Source organism: Typopeltis vanoorti, chromosome 20 (assembly GCF_054136105.1).
Source record: "Typopeltis vanoorti isolate ZY-2024b chromosome 20, IOZ_Tvanoo_1.0, whole genome shotgun sequence".
Lineage (NCBI taxonomy): Eukaryota > Metazoa > Arthropoda > Arachnida > Uropygi > Thelyphonidae > Typopeltis > Typopeltis vanoorti.
This window is the reverse complement of record NC_143568.1, coordinates 26,263,626-26,276,610: the sequence shown is the minus strand read 5'-3', so window position 1 is coordinate 26,276,610 and position 12,985 is coordinate 26,263,626. Positions and strand designations below refer to the sequence as shown.

Sequence of the window (12,985 nt, the reverse complement as noted above, 5' to 3'; positions counted from 1 at the left end):
CCACAAATTTTCTTGGCATCTTCTCAAGTATGCTTACATAAATACCTGGAAAACACTCAACAGAGAAATTCCTCTATATTTATCACATTCAGTTTTATTTCTCTTTTTACAGATGACTATTATGATGGCTAGGAAAGAGAAAGAAAATATATATAAGTAAAAAAAAAAAGATGCAGGGAAAAGAGAGTAACACTACAGGTAGAACAAGAGATTTGTTTAGAAAGATAAATGAAATATAGGGAATAGGAGAGAATGAATGACTAGTATTTGGGGTTTTTTTTTGGTCAAATTTATTTTAAAACTACGTTATACCAACTAGTGTTTAAGTGTTCTTATTTTTTTATACATCTTTTACCCTGATGAAGCCAACAGCCAAAGTTGGCGAAACTAGTTGGTATAACTTAGTTTTAAAATAAATTTGACCAAAAAGACCCAAATAGTAGTCATTCATTCTCTCCTATAGTTCTTGTGGTCAAAAATAACCATATTATCATCATGAAATATAGGGAAGTTTTCCCCTAGATTAGCAGCAGCAAAAAAGTAACTCAGAAAAAGTTTTATGGAAGAAGAAGAAGAAGTGAAAAAAAAGATGAATAAAGTATGTAGATGATTTGTACAAGAAAGATATTAATATCGAAGAGAATTTGTTGAGGAACCTATGATAAGGACAAGTGAAGCGATATGGGCAATGGAACAGCTACCCATTGGAAAATCTTTTGAAGCTGACGGAATGTCAGTGGAATTGTTGAAAGAAACTGGGGAAAAGTAGTGAGTATATTAACTAAGACTTGTCAACAGACAAAATTGTTAACCATTAACACAAATTTATCTGTGGAATCCTGGCTAGAGTTTGCTTTGCTGAACTTGATTTCATCCAGAGTGGCTGCAATGACTGCAGCTTTGCTTTATATGGTTGGGTGTTGGAATCAGGTTTAAAAGCTGCTGCCACTGGATACAAGGCACATGCTTGGGTGGATTGTTGTGCTACTGGTGGGTTATCGGTGTTTGCTGTGTCAGTGCAGTCGTTGATGGGGCTCTTAGGTTTTCTTTTTGATTTTTGGGTGGCTAAGTATTGCTTGCACCCTCTGTAGTTGGCAGGATGTGGTCCTAGTACCGTCGTGTACCAGGTACATGATGGTACTACACTCTACCAGATGTAGCATAGAGGCAGCCTGCCTCACTGCATGGCTTAATAAAGGCACTTATTCAACCATATTGCGGTAGGCGCCGTCACTACGCTAACAATTCCTGTTAACGGAGCAAGTGTGGAAAGAAGTTTTTCCAAGTTTAAACTGATTAAAAATTGTTTGCAAACAGCAATGACCCAAGAAAGATTGGTTGGTCTGGCAACTATATCGATAGAGGCGGACATAGCTTATAATTTAAATTTAGAAGCGCTTATAAACAGTTTTATTGTGCGATATCCCTAGAGCAAACATTTAATTAATATTATTATGTAATTGTTTTATATTAATATTTCTCTTGTAATAAAAACAAAATAGCAATTGGAGATTTTCTTATATTTTTGTCTTATAATCCATTAGGGGATATTTAATTGTTTGCCTCAGGGTATGCTCTAATGGTGACGGCCCTGTGTGCTCCACTGTAGTTGGTGCATTTAGCTGGCACTGTTTTTGATTTTTTGTGGGCAGCTCTTATATGGTTGTCTCTGTATTTAACACAGTAGAAATTGGCTTACAGAGGCACTGTGAGTGACTGTATTTATGACAGTGGTGGCATTGTCCAGTTGATGCCCTCTATCATAATGGTTGTGGTATTATAGCCAGGTCACAGACAGTTTTTAGATTGTAGATTTCAAACCATCTGCAACCTTGCTCTAATAACAGTTTGCTTATACTTGTTTGCTGATTTCCACAAGGATAAGATGCATTGGTCATTTATCTGCTCAGTGCATATGGCTAATTTTAATGGGGTTTAGTTCGTAGTTTTGGAGGTCTCTTGTGACTTTCTCAATGGTGATGAATGCTGTTATACCAAACAGTATTTTTTTTCTAAAAAAATGCTGTTGTTTTATTTCCTCGATTAGAGCAAGCTGTAGAAAGTTTTTTCACTTAGTTCTAAATTAAATTGAAAAGGCCAAGAAATTATATTCTTGTTTAATCCTTTATCCAAGTATTAGCTAATGAGACCCCAATAAAAGTCAAAAACGGTCTGGGTAGTGGCCCTTCCCATAATGCATAGCATTATACCTACCCGAAAGGATGTGTGCTTTGCATTATGGGATTCTAAGCAATTAATGCGAAGTCATTAGCCTGTACATACAAGTAGATTAGTTGTGAAGAAACTCCATGTGCAAACTTTGTTTGCATACACTTGAATAAAGGATTAAACAAAAATAGAATTTCTTGGCATTTTTAGTTTAACTATGACGACTCTACTCAACTTGTCTGGAATTTAACCTTGTGTCAAGGCCATCTGAATTATTTAGTGCAGTCACTGTGAAACTTTTATACCTACATATTTGAGTTTTTCTGGTCAAATCTAATCTAATCTCCCTTTCTGCATTTCAGTTTTTCTATGGCACTTTCTGCCTCAAGTATTGATATGTACTTCTGATTGCTGCTATCCTGATATTCATATTCTGTGCTCTTACCTAAGTCTTCCCATGACCTTTGCTTTCTTACATTTTTCTTACAGGCCTTACTTGCCAGAAGAAGAAGAAGAAATACTTTCTTCTTCTTTCTTCTTGACTCCTTCTTTAACTTCTTAAGTCTACCATGCAGTTCTGATGTTCTATCTTTGCTGATGAATTTATTACATGCCATTCCAGTTGAATTAATCAAGGATTTTTCATTCTGCCACTGTGTCCAAGGTTTGGCATTTGTTTTCAACCTTCTTAGTGTTCTGTACAGTTCACCTCTGAAAGCTGCTTAACATTGATTCTTGTTAAAACATTCTTATGCCTTTATCTTTTCAGTATGATATTTAATTTCATGTTGTTAAAAACTAAATAGTGATCACATTCAAATCTCTTGTATCCTGAACCAATTTGAAGATATTGTTATCAAGGATAACATAGTCAGTGAGACTTTTCTTATTTCTCATCTTCTCTCTCCATATGAATCTGTGCTCTTTATATGGGAACTTTGTTTGTAATGATTAGTCTCTGTCCTTAAAAGAAATCCAGTGGGGATATACCATTATTATTAATTTTTGTCTTTTCTGCAAATGTTTCCAAAACATTTCTATATTTCCAGTACTCATGTCCTGGTTTGGATTAATTACTTTCAAAGATATCAAATAAAACAAGCAGTGACAGAACTGCACAAAAGTATGAAAAAAAATTGTTCAAGAGGAATGCAAAGAGGAGCACATATCAATACTTGAGGTAGAAAAAGCCATCAAAAACTTGAAATATAGAAATGCATCTAGAGTAGATGATGTTTGACCAGAAAGTCTAACCAAGTGACAAATAAACTTTCAATGCCTAAGTATGCTTAAGAAATTTTATACTTAAGAAATGCTTAAGTATAAAAATTTTGCAGGGCCACATTGCAAAACTTTTATATTTTCTGGGTCTGGGCTCTGGGTCTTTATATTCTCTGATAATGGCAATTTGACTTTGTCGAAATATTGGAAATATGACCTCTGGGTCTGGCTCTGGCTCCCACTGATGAAACCTCAATAAAGGTCGAAACTGGTCTGGGTATTGACCCTTCCCATAATGCATAGCATTATACATGTCTGCAAGGAGATGTGCTTTGCATTATGGGATACTAAGGCAAGTGATATAAAGTCATACCACCTTTACCATGAATTTTCCTTCCATATCATCTTTTCCTAAAGAATCTATCTTGCTTAATATAAGTGCATCCATTTCACTACTAGCCTATTTATTCTTCAAACTCTACAAATGTATTCTGATATTGTTCATGATTTAAGTATTTTTCAAATGCCTCCCAATCACTGCTGATATTCTTTCCATCTAGCAATTGATACCATGGAACCAAACCTGGTATAACCTTTGTAAGTAAACCTCATCATCAAATTTCTGCCATGTACCCTCAAGGGGTGCACAGGATATAATAGTACTACATGAAAAATTTACGTCATTACTAACTTCCTATATGCAATTTTCCTCCAAATTAGTCTGTTACCTGTCAAGACTCTAATATTATCAGATCTTATATTTCTATCTTTTAAGGCACTTTTTACCATATCAGTCCACCTATATCTTGGTCTTCCTCTGGATCTTTTTCCTTCCAAGCTGACACAGAACACTTGTTTTGCTAATCCTTCCTCATCCATTCTGAAGTGACCATACTACCTGCGATCAGCTCTGCTAATACTAACAATGTCAAGTTTTTTCCTTTACTAATATCGTCGTATTTTTAATATGATATTGACATTTATGCCATCTGTTCATGCTCCTATTCTTTCTCAGGACTCTCATATCTGCGGTATCTAGTCTTTGGTCAAGTTTTTTTTTTTACTTCTAACTCAGCTCTCAGATCCATAAGTTAAAATCAGTTTGAACCCTGTCTTGTATACTTTTGACTAATTCCTTTCTTATTCCATATAAATTTATTCAGTTGACTTCCCACCACACCAGCTTTGTTGATTCTGTTGTCTATTTCCATATTTAATTTACCATCTTCACTAAAAATTGTACCTAAGTAGTTGAAATGTTTTACTTGTTCTGTAGGTTCTCCATTCACAATGCAGTCGATATTTTTAGTGCCTATTTTCATTGTCTTTGTCTTGTTATTGCTGACCTTCATACCATATCTATTACAACAGTTATTCAATTTAGTCACGGAATCTTGCAAACTTGTAGCAGATTTATTTAGAAGTATAACATTATCCGTAAAGCAAAGAGCTGAGATCGACATCTTGAATTTTGATATCAGGTTTAATACCACTTTCCTTCATAATGTGATCCATATAGATAATGAATAACAGAGGTGTTACGTCTTGTACTCCGTGTTATTATTTAATTATCTTATTTATTCTCAGCTATTCCGTTGCCGACAAATTTATATTCTTTTAAGTCGACTGTGCCAGCTGGCAACTGAATTCTGACACACAATTTAAAACTACTGAAAACTATATAGGGATCAAGTGGTTTGCAGTCATGGTCCCCCTTTCTTAGTTGCTAATGGATTCCCCTACTAATCATGCATGGTCCGAAATTTAACAAGTGGTAACTCAATTCTCAGAACAATGACAGACTCATGGGGTTTGAATTTAAGAAATACATTTATTTAGACAAATACATATATACACTTTAGTTAGAAATTTCAATTCTAAAGAGCCTGAAATCCCCCCCCCCCTTTTAAGTTAATGTATCCAAAAGGTTTGCTCTAAAATCTTATACTATCAATCTCATACTCTTCTTTGTATAACTATGCTCAGGCTCGGTTAATTCTTACAGAGTGCTCAGTTCCCATGTATAGGAATAACACATATACACAGATACATTCTACAGTCGTAGTATGGAACATATCAGACATACTCCGTCTTGTAAAATTCACATGAGACAATATTCTCTCTTATGTTCAGGCTTTATCCTCCCCCAAAATTCAGTTAATATTCAAATTTAGGTTTAACACAATGATATAAATGTTTCCTCCAACATAAACAGTCCGAAACCTTGGTTCCCAGCTCAGCTTAAGCTTAGGGTGCCACTTGCTCTCTAGACGTAGACAAAATGTCCAAAAGAAAACAGTTCTTTAGATACAAAATCGAAGTTGACTATATGGAGCTCCTTAATGTTCTGTTTCTCATACCCTCTTTGGTTATTATTCAGTTCTAATACGAAAGCTTGCACCTTACCGTTCTTGCTTTTCTGGTAGTTATTGGGACTTCCTTAATTAGACTTTCAGGTTTCCTCACCGTATATTTCTTATGGTGTCTGCAACACACTTCTATTTCTTTTGAAAGAGGTTCACCTCTTCGCTGATTTATACGTTGGCTTGGCTAACCAACAGCTCTTTTCTGGAACTCTGGCAGCATTCCTCAGTTGTGGCTACGGTCGATGCGGCACGTACAGCAATGGGAAACTGCTGCTGGGCACAGCAGCAAGTTTCACAGCTATCCAGCACTTCGATCAGGAACCAGGAACAGAAAATAAGAGAGAGCTTGAATTACGCGCCGAAACCTATATAGTCCATGCGAGTGCCCTCTCTTGGTGACTATGTCATGCACACACCGGCGGCCGATTGGTCACCGCAACTCTGAACTGTTTTTGACATGGCTCAACACATATATTATCTTATATACATCTTTCAGCAATTATACATATTTTTCCTTTGTTAAATAATCCACAAACATTATCTATTTAAATTATGAGTATCTCAAAAATTACTTAATATCTAAAAAAAATGGTCATACACATGTTCTGAGTTATCAAGATGCACATTTTCTTCTGGTGGCATAAGCATGTCCATATCCATGGTTTTTAACATTACCTTATGTTGGGTCGGAAATAGGATGACTCATAAAAAATGAATTGGCACTTTTTCTGACACAACAGAGGGGATAATGTACATCCTTGTCTGATGGCAGATTTAATATTAAACCATCTTCCTGTACTTCCTTCAATTCAAACTGCTGACTTACAACTCATTTCTGACCCTACAGATAAAGACTGTCTACAAATAAAGACTAAGTATTGCTTGATATAATTCCCCATTGACACCATATAACCATAGTGTTTTGAATAGCTTCTCTCTTGGCACCTTGTCATATGCCTTTTCCAGATCTACAAAATTTAAATACAGATCTTTGTTATAACATTAAGAAAACCTTTGTAGTTTATTATAGCCTTTCATAAATGGAGCATCTATGTATTTAGTCACTTGCCAGGTCATTTGAGTATGATTATTATCACCAACTGGAATCAGAACAGACATGTCTTATTTAAAATCTTTCCCTAAACACAATAATCCCACGTTCCTTTTGTCTCATGATGCTTGAAGTTGTCTTGCAATTACTCAATAAATTCAAATCCATTCTTCTCATGAGATTTCACCACTACCCAGTGAGTGTTCAGATAATAACACCCACTCCCTCCCCGATGATTACTGATTTAGTACTTATTGGTGATTCATTTCATCACCAGCAGCCAGCTGATTCACTAGGTCAGTAGCTACACTCCCACAGTGTATTTGATCTTGTTAGATTCTGTCTCATGCCAGATAGTTCAAACTCACTGCTGCTGGAATATTGTTTCTAATATTGCCACCAGAGCCTTCTGCCTTAACTGCACTCAAATCATTCAATATCATTAGCAATACACTTCCTCCTTTCCTGTCTATTCTTCCTAAAATACTGTACCATTTACCCTCAATACTAGTAAGAATATCTGCTTCTGAGAACCATGTCTTATTAATTCCCACAATCTGAAGCCCATCATATTCACCAAGGCCATAAACTCTACTCCTTTGTTTCTGATACTTCTGGTATTTGTGGACAGACCTAATAAGTTACCCCTAGGCTTTTATGTATGCTTTCCTCGGTAGTCTGTACGACCCAGTTGGAGAGTTTGTATTCGTATCTACAGCCTCACTTTGTAGACATGCTTAATAAGTCTGAACCAAACATGCATTCATTCATCCTTTAATCATAATCACTGCCATGATTTAACATACTTATATAAATAACAGGGTTCCATAAAAGTGCCTCTGTAGCGCAATTGGAAGAATGATGGTACATTGCGCCCTTCGATCGGAATAGGCCTAAGTTCGATTCTCGTCGCGACGGGAGGAATCTTTATCTGGATGATTTCAATTGAAGGTGAGTTAGCCGATCTCATATGGAGGTAGCAGGGTTTTTCTCCTGGAAACTCGGGTTTTTCATCCCGCATACAGACAAATCGGCCTTTCAGAACACACGCAGTTTACAGACAAAAAATACTAGTTGTGGTTGTGGTGGAGGTGGGCGGTGGATGGCGTAGATGGAGATGATTCGTAGTAGAGGTTCGGTGTAGTAGTTGAGACAGTTGTAGGTGTCCTCCTGCAATGAGCCTTCAGACTCCTTGGAGGTGTCACGAATAATAATAATAATAATAACTTAGTCTCCCCCAGATTATTCCCATTCCTCCCATTATGACCTGTTTTCCTTGACTCCTGATATCCATTCTTCTCTCAAACTCATACATCAAATTATTTGCCATTATAGCTTTTCTTAATTCACTACTATCATATCTTAGTAATATATTAACCATTTTCACTTTCTTATTCTTCACTCTTGCTTCTTCCTATCCTCTCTCATACTGTATTTATTTTTTGTTAAATCGTTTGTTCCTTGAACTACAATCTTCTTCACTTTTCTGTTTTTCAATTGTTATTATTATTTTTTTATTATTATTATTATTATGATTCAGGGAGTCAGAAAAGACTCATTGTGGGAGGCCCTTTCTGGAAAACACAAAGTCTATCATACACTCCTTGAACTCAATGACCTTTCATGCTCTCACCACTCTATCAGGTAATGCATTCCATGGTTTAACCACCCTTCATGCAAAGAAATCACTCTTCACCCTCTTGCTCACAGCTTCCTTTCGTAACTTCCAGGGATGGCCCATTGTCCTAGCTAATTCCCCCTGTTCCACCAAATGAAATAACCCCCCATTGTCATCCCTGTAACTACCTCTCAACAGTTTAAAAGTCTCAATCATATCATGTCTCTTTCTTCTATCTACCAAACTCTGCAGTCCACATTCCCTCAGCCTCTCCTCATTACCAACATTGTACAGTCCTTAAATCATCTTTGTTATCTGCCTCTGTATCCTTTTCACAGTTAATTTATCCCCTTGAAATCCAAGGAACGAAATTTGAGAACAGTAGTCCACGTGTGGTCTGATCATGGCTTTATACAATGGAACAACAACTCTTTTATCTCTGCAGGTTAGAATCCTTCTCAGCATTGCAGCAATCCTCTGGGTTACCCTTCACCACTACCCAGACCGGTTTCTACCTTTATTGAGGTCTCATCAGTGGGAGTCAGACCCGGGAGAAAGAGAGATACCAAAGATGAAGTAATACTAAAGCAAGTGATATGAAGTCGTTAGCCTCTATATACAAGTAGTTTAGACATGAATATATTTCATGTGCAAAACTTATGTTTTGCTTATTTGGGAAAAGGATTAAAACCAAGTATAAAATTACTTGGTATCTTTAATGTATAATACACCCAGGGTAAAAAACTTTCTACATCTTTCTCTCATCCAGAGATTTTTATTAATAAGGTCAGAACCTTTTGTCTACTTGTATATGAGATATATATGGCTTCTGCATTACTTCAGCTTTTGTATCTTTCCTAGGTCTGGTGCCCACTCATGAGACCTCAATAAAGGTCGAAACCAGTCTGGGTAGTGGCCCTGCATTATACATGCCCAAAATGGGGTGTGCTTTGCATTATGGGATACATACTAAGGCAAGTGATATGAGATCATTAGCTTCTATATACAAGTAGCTTAGATGTGAATATATTTGACGTGCAAAACTTTTGTTTTGCTTACTTGGGAAAAGGATTAAAACCAAGTATAAAATTTCTGTATCTTTAACCTATAATACACCCAAAGTAAAAATAAACTTTGTACATATATATATTGTTTCTATTTTTCAGGAATTGGCTATGCACAGATGATATCAGTATCTTATGTAATTATATTCTATAATTACTTGATGGCTCTAACTCTCTTCTATATGGCTGCATCAATGCAGAAAATTTTGCCTTGGACAGTCTGTAGTGAGGATATTGCAGATTTCATTGTCAATGATACTTATCAATGTGTAAGTAGTTTTATCTTATTGTTCAGGCCCATTCACAGAACCCTTATATATAAATAGTATGATATGATGATCAAATCATGTTGGGAGCGATTTAAATGGAAATATATAGTTATTTGCAAATGATTTACTGAAATGAATCGACAAAATATGTCGATTCATTTCAGTAAATTATGGAGACTACAACCATATTAGGAATAATTATTTTAATTTTGACATTTAGACCTTCATATTAAGGTCATCATCTGTTTCAATAAGGAAATAGTTTGAGTAGGCATATTTAAATAAATTATAATTCTGGAATAAACTCGTAAAATATTTTTGTATTAACGTAATTTTTGCTTATGTATCAAAGGCATCTTCAATACAAAGCTAATCGAACAATAACTGACAATTCCAAAAGGTTTTGGAAAAACCTTTGTGGAAAAAGCACCACTTAAGTAGCTTATGTAAGAGAACTAATAAAAAGGTCATTGAATCATTAAATTTCCTAACTTATTAAAAAAAATATAAAAAATAATACACACATACACAATTAAATAAAATAAAATAAATTTAGTTTAATACTTTATTATTATTATTATTATTATTATTATTATTATTATTATTATGGCCAACTCCAAGGCGTCGACAGACTCATCGAGGAAGGCCCTAACATCATGTCAAGAACAACTATTCGACATTCACACAGTATCTATCATACCTCGCCTTGAACCCGTTCACAGTCATAGCACCCACAACAGACTCTGGCAGCTTATTCCACTCATTCACCACTCTCCAAGTGAAAAACCTAGCTCTAACACCCTTGCTAACCACATTCTTGCCCAGCTTCCATGTATAGCCCCTAGTCCTCCCACCACCAGTCCTATTCTCAAAAATATTTTCTGAATTAATCTTATAGAAACCCTTCAGTAATTTGAATGTCTCAATCATGTCACCTCTTTTCTGCCTATCAACCAATTTCTGCAACCTACAATTGCAGAAATTGGTTGATCATCTTGGTTACTCGTCTCTGGATCCTCTCCACCTCCTCCGAATCAAGAAGAAACCCTGGCACCGATATCTGGGCACAGTAGTCTAGATGAGATCTTATCAAGGCTCGATACAGAGGAACAATAACCTGTTTGTCTCTGCTTGTTAAAGTATTTTTCAGCAACCAAGTGATTTGATGAGCTGATTTAGCCACTTTTGCGATGTGCCCCCTAAACTTCAACTCCCTATCCACCAACACTCCTAAATCCTTGGCCTCATCAATCTCCTGGAGTATGGTTCCACCAATGTGATATACTGCTGCTAATATTTTCACCCCAAAATGCATAACCTTACACTTTGCCACATTAAATTGACATCCATTCTCCTTAGCCCAGTCCTCCAAACTATCCAAATCATCTTGCAAAATTTTCACATCCTGTGTACTCACTATTGCTCTACCCAACTTTGCATCATCAGCGAACAAATGAACCGTTCCTCTCAGATCCTTTCCTATATCGTTAATGAACAAATTGAAAAGTAGTGGTCCAAGAACAGAACCCTGTGGCACACCACTAGTCACAGGCCGTCTTTTGGACTCTACTCTTGAACAAACACTATCTGATATCTCTCCATCAACCACCCTCCTATCCATCTCACCAACCCTATATCCATCCCCATATAAGCTGCAGTTTACTGATTAAAATTCCATGTGGTATCCTGTCAAAGGCCTTAGCAAGGTCCAGTAGAATCACTATAAACCCATTACCCTTATCCAGTTCAGCCCATTTTGATCTATCCAATCCTGTATTTTTTTCTTGACTAATTTCTCCAAGACCTTGATAATGATTCCTGATATGCTAATCGGTCGGTAATTTACAACAGCAGTCTTGAAACCTCCTTTATGCAGTGGAACTATTTTCCCCTCTTTCCACCCCCTCGGGACTAACCCAGACCCGAGACTCAAATTAAACAAAATGGTCAAGGACACTGACAGTTCTTTAGCCGCTTCACGTACGACATGAGCTGGTATACCATTCAATCCCACAGATGTATTGACATTGAGGTTTTGTAATAGGCTATTCACCTCCAATTCATTCACCATAATTCCCATATGAGCTGTTGGTTCCTTCATTCCTGCAATATCACCACCTGGATGATATACTCTTGCAAAGTGCTCACTCAGTAATTCAACTATATCAGCTGATTCAGTTACCTCTCTACCATCGGCATTTTTTAAAATCATTCTGCCATATACATTTTTTCTTTTACTTGCAACATATCGAAAAAACTGTTTAGGATTCTCTTTAGCCTGCATGGCTAATGTTCTTTCATAATCCATTTTTGCTCTTTTTACCACACTCGTTATCCTTCTGGCCTGTGCTTTATACCATTCGTGTGCCTGCCGGTCACCTTTCTCCTTAAATTCCCTCCACAGTTGTTTCTTTTTTTGCGGCTCAAGCTTCATAGTGTTATTCATCCATTTAACTCCTACTTGATTTATTATTTGGACTCCAGGTATGCAGCCAGCCATTGCCTCCTGCAAACGCTCCTTAACCACCTCCCATGCACTATCAACATCTAGCCCTTGCAGTTTTATATGCCATGGCACTGAACCAATCAAACTCCTAAGCTTGTCATTCTTACCAGCCCGTTATCCCTTAATAACCACATAAAATCTAATTCCTTCCTCCCATGTATCCTCTCCTCCTTCCAATCAATGTTACCATAGTTGAAATCTCCCATAATAATTACCCTCCTTCCATTCATTTCTATTTGCTTATGCATATTATCTCCATCACCTATTATCACCATCACATTATCTATTCCATCACCTGGTCTATAGCAGCACCCAACTGTATATTTTGTTCTGCTATCTTCAATTTCACACCAAATAGCCTCAAATGTGCTCTTTTCTCTATCCTGCAGTTCCACTTCTATTCTCCTTAGCTAGCTCATCAGCTATCATAAATAACACTCCTACCCCCATTTTATTCTCCATAAAATGAGGGGTATGGTGTTTCACTCCTAAACACACCATACTCCTCACATTTAATCCCACTAGCTATATCATCTTCTGTCAGCCATGTTTCACTAATGCCAATAGCTTGTAGCCTGGAAGTGCCAACGAAGGCAAAAAATTCTTCCTTCTTGTTCATAATACTTCTGACATTAGTATACATGAATTGAGAAGCCCGTTTGTCGCATCCCTATTTTGATGCCTTATACTAACTATTTCATTCTGATTTGTTGTCGTTCGT

The 12,985-nt window shown here is 36.5% G+C and overlaps 1 protein-coding gene across 1 annotated transcript in view; it reads left to right on the top strand.

The window, feature by feature from the left end:
- Window positions 1-12,985, top strand: part of LOC150095293 (uncharacterized) — a 590,931-nt gene that overhangs the window by 337,266 nt on the left and 240,680 nt on the right. The window contains exon 19 of the mRNA XM_090410639.1: window positions 9,592-9,758. Coding sequence (XP_090266765.1) covers window positions 9,592-9,758 — 167 coding nt within the window. The remainder of the gene's footprint in view (window positions 1-9,591; window positions 9,759-12,985) is intronic.